This window comes from Puma concolor, chromosome C2 (assembly GCF_028749965.1).
Source record: "Puma concolor isolate L17-30 chromosome C2, mPumCon1.1.hap2, whole genome shotgun sequence".
NCBI classification, from domain to species: Eukaryota; Metazoa; Chordata; class Mammalia; order Carnivora; family Felidae; genus Puma; species Puma concolor.
The window spans coordinates 154,745,017-154,764,001 of NC_141675.1; the positions used below are offsets into that span (position 1 = coordinate 154,745,017).

General features: G+C 47.4%; 1 protein-coding gene across 1 annotated transcript in view; it reads right to left on the reverse strand.

The window, feature by feature from the left end:
* Nucleotides 1-262: 262 nt before the first annotated feature.
* DSCAM (DS cell adhesion molecule) overlaps nucleotides 263-18,985 on the reverse strand; it is a 759,677-nt gene continuing 740,954 nt past the window's right edge. The window contains exons 31-33 of the mRNA XM_086676008.1: nucleotides 14,897-15,094; nucleotides 13,268-13,570; nucleotides 263-1,240 (exon numbers count right to left, since the gene is read on the reverse strand). Coding sequence (XP_086532134.1) covers nucleotides 888-1,240; nucleotides 13,268-13,570; nucleotides 14,897-15,094 — 854 coding nt within the window. The 3' untranslated portion in view covers nucleotides 263-887. The remainder of the gene's footprint in view (nucleotides 1,241-13,267; nucleotides 13,571-14,896; nucleotides 15,095-18,985) is intronic.

Here is an 18,985-nt window from a genome sequence, read left to right on the forward strand (position 1 = left end):
AGGGCGAAGTGCTGTGGAAAGGCAAGGAAGGAATGGAACATCTGGGAAGCTTAGAACACCTGGCCAGCCCCCGGTTATGGTCGGGACCAGCTGTGTCTTCTGTGCTCTTCTCAGCCATTCCTGAGGAGCTTGGAGCGCTGTTATCTTCTCTGGTTCATTAAATTGGGCTCTGTCTGGGTCAGTCCTGGTGTTTGCAAACACGAGAGTCAAGAGGAAGGAGGACCCAGCGATCAATAGGAGACAAGAGAGGTAGACACCGAAATAAAGGCAGACAACCTTTCCTTTTTTATTTCGCTTAGACAAAATGCAAAGAGTGTCTCATTAAATTAAAAAATAAACAGAAAGAAAAAAAGAAAATCAAATTGATTCCCCCCCAACCCCTTCACTGACGGCACTCATCCTAATTAACAACAGAAGGAGGTCAAATTGAGGACCCAGTTTCTAATGGGAAAGAAAGGTGTGCAAACGTGACTGAAGTCTCCCCCCCTGCCCCCAAATCAAGGTTCCTTTTAAATTCACAAAGAGGGTAAATTTTTTTTCCTGTTTTCGTTCTTAAATCTTGTGTGATAGAACTTCCAGTCAGAAGGTTTAATTAGTCCCCCATGCACTTTGTAGAAAATCAGTAAAAATGCAATAGCCTGTGAAGATCATAAAACTGGACTTCTTTCCCAAAAAATCAGATGCCCAGGCAGATGGAGCTCACACTCAGACAGAAAAAAAGCAGGAGAGTCTTTGCACTGTCTGTGGTTTCAGTATTTTCTCTTTTTTTTTTTAATATATTTTGGCAATTTTCTTTAATTATAAATATTGGAATTCCGTAAAAAAAAGGTAGCTTTGATTGAATTTTTTAAATTGTATTTACAACTGCTGTCCAGTCATGCTATTTGTTATACCAGGGTGTAGGATTTTGCGTAGGGATTGTTTCCTTTCAAATGGCCCCGAGAGTCAAGCAGGGATTCTTGGGAGCTGCTCATCTTAGCTGCCTGTCCCAGCTCTGCTCCCTCTCGCTGAGGTAATGTGGCCACAGCCCCTTGTTGCCACTGCTGTCCCTCTCTCGTGGAGGACGTGGAGGAGGACGCCTCCATGGGGATCGGTTCAAGGACCGTGGGTCGCTTCAGGGTCCGACTTTTCTGAGGTTCCAAGCACGCTTGCCCTAAACTCAGGTCCCTGCTGGTGCTGGCACCGCTTCGGTTTAACAAAAAGTCCATTCTAAGGTATGGAGGCAAATGTATGAGGTCACCTGGAAGGAAACACAGAGTGGTTAGTTGGCTTCCTCATCTGCTAAGCAGGTGCCTAGTGTCGTTCAGCGTTTAGAGCCGGAGATGTCACTGGACCTCGCCACTGCTTTGCAGGACCCCTTGTCAGAGCTCACAAAAAAGCAGGTGGAATTGTCCTGACACCCGTCCCACCAGGCGTCCCACTGGCTTTTCTAGGGCACCTTGGCTTAGGCTCTTAAGTGCCATGCTTCAGCAGGAGAAAGAGAGGTAACGAGATCCTTCAAAATCCCACCATGGAAAGAAAAACATACCTCAAAGGCGACAGCGCGCCCCAGGTACAAAGTGTGGTACACTGGACCCCGTGGGTGGCGACTGGAAGCACTGGGGGGAGCACAGGGCTTGAGGAGGGAGGCAGCGATGCCAAGGAGAAGGTAATGCTCATCGGTTAGCCCAGGGCTTCGGGTCTTTCTTTCTCCAGGACGCACACAGACAAGAGTGTTTGTGCGGCAACCAGCTGGGATGAATGCGGGGCGCTCTTCCCGGCCATCTGGGGGCCGAGGGGCTCACTGTTTTGGCTCACTTGTAACTTCTCCATGGCACACTGGGTGGGCGGGCGGTTCTGGTTAGAAAGCGGACTGGGGTGTGCTGTCCTGAGCCAGGATGCCAGACGGGAGGATGTTCAGGTGCGGGAGGCATGGTGATGGTCTGAGCTCAGAGGATGTCCATGGAATGTAAGAGGGAATAGAACAGTGAGCTAGAAAAGGGCCCAAGGATCCTGGCTTCTGAATGGAGGGTGGCCTCATGGTGAAAGGGAAGGACGGTGTGGGTGGGTGTTTACACATCCCATTTCCTAAAAGCAGTGACCCATCTTTATTCTTGAGAGTTGAATAAGCCCATTTTATTCATTTGCTCGTTTATTTATTTACATGACTATTATTCTTTTGTCATTTTGTTCTCAGACTTAAGAAAACGTGGCATTCCTTTACCCCCAGGGTGATTTGAAAATGTAGGTCAAGAATGCCTCGTGCTGTTTCTGAGATCCAACTGAATCTTGAACCCGTGGCATATTTGCAAAGTGTTGCGACAGATTCGGGAATGGCTGTCTATCCCGCTAAGTCCCCACTGAATGAACAGGACTTATTAAGCCCCTTGCAAAGCAGTAGTTTCTTGGTCCCAGCTGGATTGCAGGGTGCTCAGGTCCTAGATGAGGTAGAACAAATGTGTTTGAAATGAAAAGACAAAGCCCATGATAGCTGCTCTCTGCCTGCAAGGGCTCTCACGTTTGATTTCGTGATCAGAGGGTTGGGGTAGCTGAGAAAGGTGGGGGAGAATTGCAAATCCTTAGTAACGGAAAGAGCCCAGCCCCCACATCTTTGTGTACGAAGGCTGCCCGCGCTCTCCTACTGAAGGTCTGACAACTCTCTGTGACTATCTCTGAGTGATCCACTTTTCAGGCAAAGCTTTATTAAGTTGTACGATGCTCTAATTAGCCCTTTTGACAGTGTGAATACTGCAAATGAGCTTTCTTAATAATTCATGCCCTTACGAGGAAGAAAGCACCCGAGTAATCGGTGGTGAGCTGTGTTTATTAAAGGCACTTTATGTCCATTAAAATCCCACCCCATGTGCCAATCCAAGTACCACTAGGGAGACTGAGTTCTCGCACCCTTCCGTCTTCTATGTTCTTCAGATGCCTGCAGATCCGAGAGAACTCATGCACTCATCGCTCCAGCGAGAGACAAGGGGACTGGAAAACCTGAATATGGGTTGACAATGCTGACAATCTGGATAGGGGCACACCCGCTTTTCTTAGCGTCCTGCCCTCCGCCTGCTCGTTTCCCTGAGCGATTTAGGAGCAGAGGTCTGGAAGACGTTGCCTGCATTTAATCTGGGCTCAGTCTCCTCACTCATAAAATGGGGGTACTCGCAGAATCCACCACACGGAGTTGTGGTGGGGATTTCATTAGATAATGCACGCGAAACGGCTTTACTGTCAGACATCTCCCTTCTCAGAAGGTCTGAAGTTAATGGCCTGGAGACCTGCCAGGGAAATGAGCTGGGAACTCTTCTTTCTACCTTGGCTTGTGTCTTCAGTGGGTTGGTTAGTGCCCACCCCCTACTCCCCAAGATGTGTCCATGTCCCAGCCCTCAGAATCTGTGAGCGTGACTTTGCTTGGAGAAAGTCTTCGTTTATGTAATTAAGTTAAGGATCTGGAGATGAAGTCATCAGGACTTGGGGTGGGTGCCAAGTTTGGGGACAGGTGTCCTTCTAGGGAAAGGCAGAGGGAGACTGGAGACAAGAGAAGAGGGAGGAGCCATGTGAAGAGGGGAGGAGGGGTGGAGAGGTGCTGCCCCAAGCTAGGGAGCACCTGCAGCCCCCAGCAGCGGGAGGCAGCAAGGAAACGGTTCTCCCCTGGAGTTCCTGGAGGGAGCACATGTCTGCTGACACCGATTTTGGAATTCTGCCTTCCCAGAACTGTGACAGCATAAATCTGTGTTGTTCTGAGCCGCCCAGTCCGTGGTACTTTGCTATGGCGGCCGCAGGACACTCACACAGATGTCCTTAAATCTTGTCTGGGATGGGCTGGATCTCCTTCAGCAGGGAGCAGAGCCTCTTTGAAGGCATCTGTCTCCACAGCGAGCAGGTCTTTGAGTCCCTCACACTCCAGCCTCCCCAGCTGACCCACCCCCAGCTGCTGTATCTTCTCTAATGTTCTGTGGAGCAATACGCCCTGACGAGAACCCACCAGAACCCTCTGGAGTCATCCCACACGTGTGAGCGGACCAGTGATCCCGGAGAAGCTCAAGTCTACAGTCACCTCCGTCAGGCACGCGTGGCCCTTGGCATCCTTGTGCGTGTCAACCCGCTGTGGCCACAAACGCATGGCTTTAGCGCTGATTCCAGTAAAACCAGTTTCAGTGGGGTTTGCCTCTATTTTCAGGAGGATTCAATCATTTGTTACTTAAACTCCTCTTCTTTGCTTTACTCTGCCTTACCCCTCCTCTTTCCCTCTTTCTCCTTCTCGTTTTGTTTCCCTCATGTGGACCCTCTTCTCCAAGAAGTAAAGAGCAGAGGGAAGGGGTGAAATAGTGCGGGTAGGAGGGGGCAGGGGTGGCAGCGACACGCAATGCAGTGACCAGCGCACAGACGGCAAGGAAAGTGGGGTGCGTGGGCACGCGTGTGTGTTATATGTGTGGATGTGTGTGTGCTTGTAACTGTGTGTGCATGTTTGTGTGTATGCGTGTGTGTGCGTGTATCTACGTGGGTGCATGGGTCTGTGTGTGCGGGTGGGTGCGTATGTGTTTGTGTGTATGTGTATGTGTGTATGTGTGTGCATGTGATTATGTGTGTGTCTGTGCTCGTGTATGTGTGTATGCATGTGTGAGTGTGTGTGTGTGTGTGTGTGTGTGTGTGTGTGACACACAGAGGGGAGGAAGTCCTGGGGAGAAGCTGCCACCGAAGGAGAAGTGGAAATGCACAGGAGAAGGGACAGGTAGAAGGACCCGGGCTCACATACTGGTGGTTGGAAGGGAAAGGATATGGGGGCCCCAAAGCCGCCTTCCACGTCTTCCTTCTGCCCTACTTCCATAATGGCCTGCACTTCTAGCACTTTCCTAGTTAGCTAGATCCTGTTAGCTACTTTCCCAAACCCAGCATGAATGCAAACACGGTGACGGGGGAAGAGTCCCAAATGGAACTTTCGGGCACACTCTGCCCACTGATTTTTGTGGGTTTTAATTCATGCATTTGTGTGTTGTGAGCAGTCTCCCCACTGTGCCCTGCTCCTCAGGCCTGGCCCTTGTGTCGGAGACGTGGGGTGAGGGTGGGGGAGGAGGACACGGCCACATGGGCCCCCAGCGTGCAGAGCACAGGTGAGGGTGTGGCCCTGTCCCCTCTCCTGGCCATACCCACCTACCTCGGGGCCTCTGCATACTTCCTCAGCCTGCAAACTCCAGATCACAGGCTGTCCCTCCTGTGCCCCTGAGACATCCACCTCCAGGGACTAGGGGGGAGGGGGTGGCGCAGCCATTGTTCAATGTTATGCCTTATTGTTGACATAACGGTCCATTCCTCATTTTCCTGTCACTGCCCCTGGGACCTTCGGTGCCACTAGTCTCTCTGAAAGTTCACACTGAACGGGTGGCATTGATTTCTCCCTCTGTCCCTAACCACCTTGCTTACTGATGCCAGTCGTGAACCAGCACAGACCCTCTGATGGCCCCATACCCCCCAGCAGGTGCTTGGCATACTCAGAGCCTGCCATCACCCCCAAGGGGGCTTCCAGCCATGGTTGGCCCAGCCTTGCGAAAACGGCTCTAGTGAACCTGTGTCACTTATCTGAAGCCAGGAGACGCTCCCTCCTATCGGGAAAGCAAAACTTCCCGAACTTTCTCAGGATGCTCAGACGCACACACAGTTTGAATGCACTTCAGCTTTGGAAGAAGGATGGCAAAATCGGTATGGAAAACGAGCAAGAATGCATTGATTCAGAAAATCTATAATGATGTGCCATCCATGAATCTATTCTCGGGCGATGCTTCCAGCCATTTGGCATACCCCACACTAGGGAAGGAAACATCTAGAGTTTAGACCAGTGGTTCTCAGCAAAGAGTGATTCTACCCCTCAGGAAGCAGGAGGCCATGTCTGAAGACTATTTGGATGTCACAGTTGGGAGGTGGCTGCTACTGGCCTTTACTGCACACAGGCTCAGGATGCTGCTTAAAACCCTACAAAGCACAGGACAACCCCTCCCCTTCACCCCCCGCCAGAAAAAGTGACCCTGCTTCCAGTGCTCATTGTGCTGTTGAGAAACCATAGTTTAAAGGGGCCAAAGTTCACAATTCCAGGTGGACCCTCATTTTTCTTTAATTTTATCTGAAAACCATTTAACTCAATCAGAATAAGGGATTTCACTGCTCAGCTTCTACTGGTCCACAAGGAGTTATGGCCTCGGTTCTTGGGAGAGAGCGAGGGACGGTTCCCATGCAACAGCGGCCACGGGGTCTGCCTCTGACGTGGCCCGATGCAGTGGGAGATTAGGATGGGGTAAGAGCATGAACTAGCAACTTCTGGGTTTCACACAAAATTCTTGCTTTTGCCTCGAAACGGTGCTGTGACCCTTTTGGTGTTTGCCTCTTATCTGTAGTCAAGAGAAGGGGGCACGGTGAATTCTAAGGGCATCTTTAAGCCTTCCTTATGCTCTTCACTATCTCACCTGTGGACACTAGGTAAGCACATCTGTATCAGGAATCTGGGGGTAAGTATGAAACAAACAAATGCATTTTGGGGAGGCTACGATTCCAATTCACACTACAATAGCCCTCTTCCCCCTCCATGCACCTAAGAGAGCACGCGGATGCTTTCACAACAAATTCTTCGGGAATGAAAGTGAACCAGAGTCCTGGGGGGCTTGGCTGTCCTCTGGGGCCAAATACAAAGGAACTTTCATCAATTTCTAACAAGGCTTCATCTCTATGCTTGGATGGGGCTGGGTATTGATGCAAAGGTAAGAAGCAAAGAATGCTTCCAGCACTTTCACTAAGAACCACACAGATCAGGCTTGTAATGATGCTACAACATCAAAGAGCTACTTACAAAGGGTGAGCTTGGAGTCTGCCCACTCCGGAGCCAAACGAGATCTAACACTTTTTGAGTTTAATATTAATGCTGAAGCAAGGTAATGAAAACTTGTAAATGAACCTCTCTTGGTAAATGAATCTTCGCTCCCAAAAGGCAAGCAGGAAAACCCCTAAATAAATAATGCGAGACTGATCGCGGAGGCCCGTGTGTGCTGATTCTGTTACCATTCTTGGCTTGTACTTAGGAGGCTTCATGCATTTTTAAGAGCTCATCAATACCGCGATCTTCCTACTCACTGGTGAACTTTAAAAACTACACTGAGGTATGAAGCGGGGCTTTGAGTTTGTTGCTGCTTACGATTCCTCTGAAATCAAGTAGTTCTGAATAAAAAACAGGATCAGACCTGCCCCAGCATTTGGGCAAGGTCAGGACCACTGAGCAGGGTGTTTGGAGCACCCGGTGAGGAGGGGGCCGTGAGATTCAAGGAAGCTCCAGCTCCCACAAAAGATCCACAAGGACCCACACGCTGGGGACTACTGAGAGGGTGGCCTGGTTGGAGTCTTAGACCTGCTCCACCAGGGGGCTGGCAGACCCGTGTGCCCTGAATCATCCCACAGGAGGACTGAGTTAATCCGGACGTGAGAGGATTCTAGGCAGAGGAAATAGACATTTGTGGAGTTGAGGAGCCCAGAAAGCAGGGGTCTTGATGGGTGAGGAAGACGGGACTGGCTTCTCAAAGCCCCATGAGTCTTTATCCTGAGAGCAATGGGCAACCACACAAGGGATTTCAACATGAGAGGATTGACTGTATCACTTGAATTTAAAGCTTGTTGCTTCCAAGTTTGGGATATAAGATACGTTAGAAGTTGGGGCCAGCTGTGTCCACACAGGACTTTGCTGTCTTCTTACATTTTTGTATATTCCCAGCACCTCTGAGTTGCTCCTGGCTTATCATGGCATCTCACTTGTGTGTGTGTGTGTGTGTGTGTGTGTGTGTGTGTGTGTGTCCCTGTGTTCCATAGGCTGGATTTGGACCTTGTTTCTTGGATCTCCTCATTTATCTGCCTTGTGTCTTCAGGTTTCTTTGTCTGCTGTTTATTATACTACATGCTATTCTGATAAAATAAGGAGACTGTGGGAAGTGTTGGTTTAATATGTTAACACTTTTATGTCTTAGGATAATACCCGGTGTGGTATCTTTTTATAGAGAAGATATCCAATAAATGTGGGTTGCATAAATGAGTGTAAAACATTTGTGTCTTTCTGGAGATGCCAGACTTGCACTGTGGCAAAACTTTTTGCCTGTCATCCATGGCACTGGAATCTAGAACCTTCGTTCTGGCCGCTCAGCAGGACACAGGTGGGCCTCCTGCCTCTCCCTCACACGTTGTCAGGCACGGGTCTCCTCCTTACCTTGCACTACCCGGGGGCTGGCTCCTAAGCAACCCAAGCTGAATCCCAATAAGCCAGCCAAGAAAAACTGAGCTAAAGGGCTCGGAGTCTGAGAACAGGCAGTCAGAACAAAAGAATGCACATTTAGGAACTAGAGGACAGATACGATGGCAGCACCTTGATAAACACGCGAGAGCCCTCGGAAGGATGGGAAAGCCTGGGCACCTGGAACTAGTGAAAGGGAGGAGGCTGGTGCAAAAGGCGAGCCCCTCAGAACAAGTCCACCATCACTTCCTGTGTTCTGGAGACGTCACACTAAAATAACAAGTCAGTCCTTAAGAAGACAAAATCACAAATGCACATCAAAGACATCGGTTTCCCAGCAGGGAGCCAGGAAGAGCTCCTTGGAATATTTAGGTCTATCCAGGGCAAGGGTGTACAGCAATATTCAGAGGTGTTGCTAATGGCCCCAGGGTCCTTCTAACTATAAATACTATGGGAGCATTCAAGAGTTTGTCAGCTCAGAGCAAAGTCTTGTTCCACGAGGTGAATGTGAAGCTCATTCCAGTCTCCTGCCTTTGCACTTCCCTCTGCCTGGACCGCTGTCCCTTTATGGTGTCTGTCAGGCTTTCTTTGCCCCAGCCACCATTTAGATCTCAGCTCACGTCTCACTGCTCCCAGAAGCCTTCCTTGACCATTCTCCACAACTCCTGACCCCTGCCAGGCTTTGTCCCTTTCCCCAGTTACTTCCCTTCCCAGAACTCCCCACCATCTGAAGCTGTATTATTTGCTTACTTGAATAGTGTCTGTCTCCACCTCCAGGAATGCAAGTTGCCTTAAGACGGGGTGTTTGTGGGTTTCGTCTATCATCGTATCTCCAGCTCTGGAAGTGGGGCCAGTTACTGAGTGAGCACTCAAAAAATACATGCTGACGGGAAAAAGGAGGCTGAGAGGCCGGGAGAGAAGGGTCAGGGACATCTCTAGAAGGATGGAGGCCAGAACCACGCACGTGTGCAGGGTGTGTGAGCGTGTGGGAATATCAGAGATACTTGCACTTGAAAGGAGACCCTTTCCATAGCTCTTAGAATAACATTCATGATCGAAACTTGAAAATCTAATTTTAACGAGTGCAAAAAAGAGAACGATGCAAGTCTGAGGCACGGGGCCCCAGCCGCTCAACCCAGCGGGATTAGGGAAGGTGGGAGGCAGAACTGCTTGAGAGGAACTGTGTGGCACCCTGGGTCAGGAGGAGGGAGTCTGCACCAGGTGACCTTCCCCGAGCAGAGCAACGTCCTCAGAGGGCGAGGGAGATGGAGGTAGAATGAGGCTGAAGAGGGGGATTTGGGGCAGTGAAGCTCTCTCTGGAGTGTAATTCTGATTCAAGAGCTAGCACGAGAACCACATGGGCTTCGGAGGGGAGACAGCACGATCGCAGTAGCTGAGAGCAGGAAGAGAAACCTTCTTTGGAGGTCGCGAAGGGAGCAGAGGATGGCTTGCCCTTCAGGTAAGCACCTCTCGCCCATGCTCTTCTCTTTGGATAAATGCACACATCCAGGAGGGCATAGATGGATCCGAACACTGAAGCCCCCCAAACTGCTTCATGTAACTGGTTGTTCAGAGAACCAACAAGTCAACAGCAGGCAGTGGCTACTTCTGGCTGGAAAACCTCAAGTGCATTCATCACGGGAGGGGCTGATGGGTATATATTTAAGGCTGGGGTCCCAGAGTGTGAGAGCAGAGATCTAAGTGGACCAACCCTTCTCCAGATGCTCCCGAGGCCAGGATACATTAGGTGGCCTATGCGAACCTTTAAATGGATTTTAGTAGCTTCGTGCAATGGCATTTCTTGATGGCATGAGGATAAATCTCATGAATAAAGGAGGAGCAGTAATTCAAGACATTAGAAACTGGCTCAGGATGCTACCCGAACCCAAGAACAGCTACTGTAATCAAAGTATTGGAAGTTGCCTTGACCAAGAGGGAAAGAAGCTGTTAAACTTTCCAGCTGTTTCTCAGAGGAAGATAGAGTTTGGCTTGTCTTTTGTTTTTAAAGATGGAAATAACCATCCCTTATTGCAGAAAATAAAACAACAGTACAACTGGAATTTTACATAAAATATAAACATCCTAAAAATTCAGTAAATGCAGAGTTCAAGTACTATTGAACATCGAAAGCTAGATTCTGATGTTTGCCATGTGTGAGAGCCTTCACATTGCATGGGGGGCTCCCCTTCTGTGGAAGAGACTTCCTTTCCACTTGTCAAGAGCAAGAACAGAAAATAAATCACTTTATTTAAAGTTAGGCTGGAAGAGGGGGTGGACTGAAATGTTCTTTTTACTAACAAGTTCTAGTAATTGTAATATCTTAGCCAATTGGTGAGTTTTGTCATCATAACTGCTATGTGATTATCACAGAGATCTGCATTCATTCCATATCTTTAAGCACCTACCATAGGTGTCACATACAGGGGTGGGAGCATATATTCAGTGCCATTAAGTCATTCAAGATATTTCTGACTGCAGCCAGATTATCTGCTACACACTGGGAGAGAAGTTTGGAGGCAATTAAGACATGTCTTCTGTCTTCCTGGAGCCAGGATCTGGCCATGTTGATTTAACTTGACCCTGACTTGATTTGCATTTAAAAGCTTTGGGTCCCAAGAAGACGCGAAGGTGAGGGGAAAGATGGGCAGAGACTGGGGAGGCTTTGCTGACACTGACTGATACCATCTAGAACCACGGGAACACAGGTAGGAATGAGGTTTGAAAGCACTCAAGGAACTGATGATTTTGAGGCAGCCTCCAGTCAGCAGAGTGATAAATTGTAACCTTGGGGTTGGTGCCTGGTGTTGAATGTAGTCTCCTTATAAAGACACAACTGAAAGGCTTTCCTAAAAGCCTGAGAAATATTCAATAATAATAGTCATCTAGGGTGGACAAAGCAAAGTTTGTGGACATGAGGACTTGTGCTGACTTGAAACATTACTCCTACCTAAAGTTATAAACTCATTTTAGTCTAGAGAGCATTTTAAGACTCTACTACCTGACCTCGTTGTGATCTTTCGATTGTTCTGATGGATCCAAGCAACAATGTCATAACAGAAGTGCAAACTTTTTTGAACTTCTGTTCAAACAAGACATCAAAAAGAAACCCAAGCCTTTAATTAATTCAAAGCTTGCACATATAGGAGCATCATGTCACCCAGGAGCTCTTGTACGCAAGGGAATATGGTTGCCGATGGAAGCGTTGCGTAGTAACTGGGTGATATGCAAATAAGGCGGATGCTTTTGAGGACCTCAGTGGCCACGGAAGGGAGACCAACAAAAGAGGGAGGGAGGAGAGGAGCCAGCCGCACATCTGGAGACCACACTGGAGTCACCACGAGAATCCCTCAACAAAGCAACAAGAGAAACAACTGCTAAGTAACCACTTTACCCAAATTATGCCACACGTGTCTTACACAAACCCCATCCGGTAGGCACCCACGTCAATGCCCATTTTACAGAGACAGCAACTGAAGGCTACCAAGGTTAAACATGTCCAGAGGCACATTTTCTCCTCTCCTATCTTCCTCACTCTCAGGCTTTACAGCCATAAAGAGCTTATGTTTTATCGCATTTGCCTTGCAAATAAATGCCAACAACGAAAAATGCTGGAAATAAAAACACCCACAAATCACAGCTCATCTTCTCCCTGAGGAGGTAGACAGAATGAAAATAAATGAAGCCATCATTCTTTATTGTAAGCTGGCATGAATCTTGACTCAGTTTGGAAGATTAGTTGCTGGCTAGACAATTCTTATTTTTATATATTTTTATGCATTTATAAGGCTCATTTCAGCTGGGCTATATGCCATAAAACCCAAGGGAATTGCAGTAATTTAAAAGTGAAGATAAATTTTTGAAATAGGACTAGTAGAGAGGTTCAGAAAATGGGAAAAAGGAGAAATAAAACTGGATTCAACAAGAATGGAGAGGCCGTCCACAAAGGAAAGTCTACAGGCAACTATTTCAGGGTGAAGAAGAAAGAGGGATTCTTCAGATGATGAGTACAACTGGCTGCCATGGCCGGATTCCATCTAAAGATGTGTCTATTTGCCCCGTATAATGGTTTGCAAGTGTCTGGCCCAACACTTGAAAACTGTGGGTCTCCGTATAAAACCAAGCTTTCTGGCTTCTCTTGAGAAAGTCACTCATCCTAACCCCCCATTTCCACTGGGGATTAGTTGGCGGGAACACGCTGGAGTCTCTTCCCTCTAGATAGCCTGTGAATTCTTAAATTTTCCGCCTGCACCATTCCCCTTTTCCCTTGCTCTCCATTCTCTTCACTTATGTACATGATCTGCCAGGCCCTGTAGGCCTTAGGGCTCAGAGCTGCCATCCACACACCCAGACCCCTCTCATGTGCTCAAGACAAAGACTGAACCAGTGGCTGACCAAACCCTAGCCAGTTACTGTCACTTTGGGTAACTCAATGAAACCAAGGCCCAAGCACCGGCCCCCTGGTAAGACCTCTCTCCTTCTGAAAGCCTTAAGTACAGCAGCTTTACAACACAAGCCCCCTGCGTTTGAGCCTCCTCTCCTCACATAGTGGGATCTCCTTCTCTCCCATCGGGGCTCCTTGGGCTTTCTGACTGCTTGAACAACAGAACATGGCGGAAATGATGTGTCATTTTCCAGGCCCCGCCTTAAGAGACCAGCTACGTCCACTGTTTGCCTGTTGGGACACTTGCTTTAGAGCCGAGCTGCCATGATACGAAGAAGCCCAAGCCACCTGGTGGAGAATCCTACACATGGCCATTTGGGAAGGGCTCCTCCAGACCTAAGTGGGCCTGCCCAGCTGACACCACTGGAACAGAGATGGGCTGCCCCACCAAGCCCTGACTACATTTCAGATTTGTACACAAAATGAGCGATGGTCGCTGTTGCAAACCAATAAGCTCTGGGGTGGTTCATTACACAGCAACCTACAAACGGAGCATTGAGTCCAAACACCAGGATGGGCTTTCATAGCAGACGAGAGCGAATCAGGAAGACAAGTCTCCTAAACAGTGGTCCGCGCATTTCTTTTCTCACCTGGCCGATGTGCCTTTGGAACCGCCATGTTCATCACTCGACCTCCATCCTGAGGTTTGGGGGGGGATGCAGTGAACCTGCAGATCCCCGATTCTGAAGGGGTGCTGGAGGTCAGACTGTCCGTGTACTCGTTTGTCCCTGCCGTCAACTGTTCAGATGATGTGTCTGATATGAAGCACTCTGTGATGGTGAACTTGGCGTGCCTCAGTTGCTCTTCCATCTTGGCGTGCTCGTAGGCCCTGGCCAGTTCTTCATAAGTGGAGGAGGCACTTTCTGTGGAGACCATGCTGCTTCGCGCTCGATCTATAGCATACAAAGAGAGAACGAGACGGATAAATTATTGCTTTACGGTTGCACCGACTGGATGGCCTTCTCTGGCTTGTGGCTGTTTCTCCCAGATCATGGTACACGCCGGCAGGGTCCTGGGTCATTGACCGAGAACTGCCTCGGTCACTGTGGGGCCTGTGTTTTACGTCTCAGTAAAGTGGGCTCAGGAAGCTTTGTTTCAGCTCAATCGCCTTAGTCAGATGCTCCCAGCCTGGGACACGCCTGTCAATCAGCAATGCTTAAAAAATTCTGCGTTTAGTTAAGATGATTGGGAGTGTCGTGTAAATGAATGGCCGTGTCCACCCCCTGCTCTGACTTGCGGATCACTCTGTTCCGCAGGGACTTTAATTGACACGAATGATTTGAGCTCTGCAGTTCAGCTTGCGAGGAAGACACGGCAGTGGTGAGAAACGAAGCCGTGATTCTGCACGAAACTGGCCAGTGGGAAGAATGGCCCCTGATCCCTTGGACTCATCCTTTGTGACTGCCACCCTTTGTGGGGCCCAGGAAACCCCCAGGACAAAAGGAGGCGCATCTTGGCCAGAGGAATCTGTATTTTACACACGAAAAAGTTTTGAATCACCTCTGTGCAACTCTGAGACTCTTCTAAGAGAAATAACAGCCATAAAAATAAATGCACAGGGTAACACTCCACCTTTGGAACATTATTTTTGAAGTATATCGGCCAGAACAAAAGAAAATGAGTCTTCAAATTTCCTACAGCTATTAGGTTTAGATATAATTTCTTTTCTAGAGTTAAGGTTGGGGGCTGGGGCAACCGAGTGCTATTCTTAGGTCCTGTCTTCTCTCAGAAGTGAAATCTTGGTGGTTGATGGCACAGACTGGATGACTTACCTTATAATCAACCCCTGTTGAATTGTCAAAAGGATCAGCCCATGTTCTCTATAGAGGGTGCCATGACCTTGCCATGACACCTCCAGTGCAACGTCTTAAACCAAGAGACGGTAGCGGGTCATGTGCCCTCAGAGTATATTCAGAAACTACTGCAACAGTTTGGGTGAGGATTTTAAAGTATCTGTGTTTCTCTCAGTGGGGTAGGAACTAAAAGGAGAGGACAGCATGAGTCTGAGATTCAGGACATCTGAGATGCCCGTTGGTTTTGCCCTGCAGAAATCACCAGGCCCTGGATATCATCAGTGCTGCATGGATGTATTAATACTGGTTAAAAAACAGCCTAACAATTTGAAAGTGGCCTTGAAAGAGCATAAGGAGGAGCCTGTGAAGGCTATCTGAGGGCTGTGCCCATCCCCAGGGTTGAGGAGGAGGCGTGCAGACCCCTACCTGTGTCTTGTGAGGGGCTGACACTGTAACTGTCACTCTCCTTGTCCATTGATCCCGCAGCCCTGGGCGTCGGCAGCCTCCAGTCTGTGGTGAGGGTGTGTGCTGAAATGGTGGGGTGGGGTCTGTTGAGGGTCCACTGGCTGGCATACCGGTTTCTTGCTGTGGGTCCTGCCTTGGCATTCCTCCTGGTGGTAGGATCTGTGAAGAGGCCAAGAATAATGTATGTCTTAGTCTCTAGGAGTATGATCAGTTGTGATCAAAGTGTTGAGGGTGGTTCTTCCCCTGCCCCCCCCCCCCCCCCGCCCCCCGCCAGCCTTAAGACGCCCTTGTAAGACTCATGCATCCTGGAAACCTTTCCTTCTGTTTTTGTCTAGAGGATTCATTTCTTTTCTCTTGTGGTCTGAGACATTTATGTGATGCTTAAGCACTCTAAAAAGTCCTGTGGGGTAAAGAATGTTAGATTTGGACTAAGGAATTATGGATTCAAACCTTTCTCTTGGCCCTTAATGTTTTCGTGGCTCAACGCACATCACTTAAACTTCCAGAGAATAGCCACCATCTTCCCTGCGTGGCCAAATATGCTCTAACGTGCTCTGTTTTTTAATGGTTCTCCTACCTTAAGGTGTTGTTATGGGTTGACTCATGTCCCCTCAAAAGGTATGTCCGCATCCTAACCCCTAGTACCTCAGAATGTGACCTTACTTGGAAATAGGGTCACTGTAGATGTCATTAGTCAAGATAAAGTCAGACTGTACCAGGGTAGTCCTTTAATCTTTTTTTTTTTTTATTTTTTTTAATTTTTATTTTTTATTTTTATTTTTAAAAAAAAAATTTTTTTTCAACGTTTATTTATTTTTGGGACAGAGAGAGACAGAGCATGAATGGGCGAGGGGCAGAGAGAGAGGGAGACACAGAATCGGAAACAGGCTCCAGGCTCCGAGCCATCAGCCCAGAGCCCGACGCGGGGCTCGAACCCACGGACCATGAGATCGTGACCTGGTTGAAGTCGGACGCTTAACCGACTGCGCCACCCAGGCGCCTCGGTAGTCCTTTAATCTAACAGGACTAGTGTCCTTATAAGAACAGGAGAGGAGAATGCCACGGAACAATGGAAGTAGAGATTGAGGTGCTGGGGCTACAAGCCAAGGAATGCCAAAGACTGTCAGCAGCAACTACCAGAAACTAGGAAGAGGCAAGGAAGGATCTTTCTTGACAGGTTTCAGAAGGAGCATGTTGACATCTTGAATTTGGACTTCTGGCTCCCAGAAGACAATAGATTTCTGTTCTTTTAAGCCACCCAGTTTGTGGTATGTTGTTACAGCAGCTCCAGGCATCTCCTGTGTTATTGTGGTTTTCTATTTACTCATTGCCTTGATCAGGGCTGTTTTACTCATCAACTAAATTTCAAGTTCCTAGACCAAGATGGTGATACCCTCTTGTCCTAATACTCACTTAGTCTTTTGCATATGGTAACATATGTCTTCAATGGAATTGAACTTTGTCAAAGACGTGGGTCATTCAATGTGGAGAACACATGGTTAATGGGTATCTGGATTTCATATGTCTGCCTTCCTCAAAACCAGAGATTTACATATACGGAGGCTGGCACCAGATTGGTTTCATTTTCTCTAAATCTGGAACCAAAGACAGCAGGTCAATGAGTGGACAGAGTTCTTAGTTCAGCTCTTTGGGGGGACACTGGAGTGGACAAGCAACACTGTCTTTTCTAGAACCCTGTGGAATAGGGAATAGAGAGGCTCAGTTACCTTTTCTTGGGCTCTGGCCTATAGGCAACATAAGGTCCTAGATGGGCCTTTTACACAACTGAATTCTCTGCTTCTAAAAAAGGAATTTTATGCAGTTATATTTCAAAATGTCCTGGAGACTTCTAAACACAAGTCTATATTTACTGCTCAACCCTAATGAGGCAGTGTCAGAAGATCAACGCTGAGGGGGCCATTCCTTGGCATTGTTACAGTGACTTACTTATGTGTTTTCATGGGCCTGGAAGTTTCTCCAGGGTAGGGGTAAGGATGTTCATCCTTGGGTCCATTCACAGAGCCCATGATGATCTCCAGTACACATAGGCCCCTGGATGGATACACTCAGCCCAGGGTCACTTTATGGATGAGACAATGGAAGCTCAGAGAGGAAAAGTGACACAGCTATTAAGTGGTAAAAAATGGAGCCCAAGACTCCATGTTTTGGTTCAGAGATTGCCCATCACTTGACCACACATGTCCTCATGCTGGACATCTAAGTGTCTAATACAGTGTCTGCCATGACACTGGCTTGTGTGTAATGCCATGTTGGATCATGGGAGGCAGACAATTGAATGTAGTGAAATGACTTTCTTTTTAAACGGAAGATTTTCTTCTTGTTGGAAAATTATAGTTATTGGGTTTTGAACCTAATCCATCATTCTACAATGCTGGACAGAAGCATTAAGATGGCAGCCAAATCGATATATTTTAAGATTTCCTGGGTCATCAAAATGCTTCGTCTTGGTGCATATTCTTTGGGGCATTGATTTTAAGACACATTTCATCACTTACTTGCAAAATTCCACAGAAGACTTTATTGGAAGGTATTTTTTTTGCCTTGATTAGAATGTAAATGTGTTATGCTCGAGCACCAAGCTCTCTGGACAGCAAGGTATGAATGATAATTGCATTTTCTCCACTGAAATGCTAGGAGAGAGGTCCTCAAAGAGACAGAAAAACATTCTCACGGGTAGGAGGCTAAATATCTTCCAGGTACTATGGACTTCATAAGTAGAGCTTCGATAAATGGGGCTTGTTATTTAAATGCTAATGAATCTTTTCCAGAAAATTACCCAGTCCCTTACATAAGATTTGAGGATTCACATTCTTATTCCTCTTTCAGTTTCTTGCAAAGACAGCCGTGGATCAGATTTACTCCTGGCATGGATGCTTGGGCGGGGGCGGGGATGTCAGTTTGATCTTCTCACTTCAAGGACGAAATCTCCTCACTCCCATCCCTCTCCCCTTGCCGTGTTTCCTCCCACCAAGCCTGCCCACCCATAGTGGGGCAGGACCTTACCCCTTTCTCACTGAGATCTCCCTATGTGGAAAATTCCATGGTCAAGTTATGCATGTCAGTCTCTATTCAAAGCTAGAACTCTTTTTAAGTTAATTTTGTTCATTATCCTTTTTTTTTTTTTCTTCTAGATGAGGACAGTTTTACCAATGGCCTGATAATGTTGGAAATATAGGTCATGGTATTACTTTCCTTGAACCACAGCTTGCAGTTCTGTCCTGCTCTAAGCAAGCCTCCTAGAGGCAAAATGATCTCAGTTGGTAGAATATTGAGGTAGTTGACACATTTTTTAAAAATAATCAGGTTTTGGGAGCTGTTTTGTACCTCAATTGAACTCTTCTGTATGATAACTCCTATGATAGCAGCTAAAATAAAAATCTGACTTGGATTCCACTTGCTAACCTTCTTTGTAGGTCTTACCAGCTAAGCTACTAAGGAAATACACATTGAGATTTACTGTCCTTGCATGGAAAGCATTTTATTTGGCTCCCCAACATTCTAATAGAAATAAAACTTAGTGATGAGCCATCATGCTTGCTAAACAGCTAACAAATTAGAAGGTAAGTGATACAAATAACTCTTGGCTTTTGAACATTGGGTCTAAACCTAAATTAAGCTTTTCTGCCCATTGAATCAAATTATTTTAATCATCCTGAATTCAGGATAAGAGAGGATTTGGGGGATAATAGGGTTATAAAACATGTCATGTGTACTGTGATCTAGGTATTAATCTGTTTTTATTCCTTGCTATTCCCAGTCCTATCTTGTAGGTGCTGTGGGCTCAGCTTCACATGGTGATGACGCTGTGGAGGCCTGAACATTCCCATTGCGTAACGAACAAGTATTTATCAAGGGCTCATTACACATGGCACACTCCTCAACCCCATCAGGTATTTTCCTGCAGGACGATGTCTAGTACCATTCCGGGTGATGGCTGGAGTGTGCATGTGCTTTCAAAGTCTAAACAAAAAAAGATTCCATCCATGTTGTAAACTCTTCTTATGTAGATATGGAAGTCTACTCAGTCCG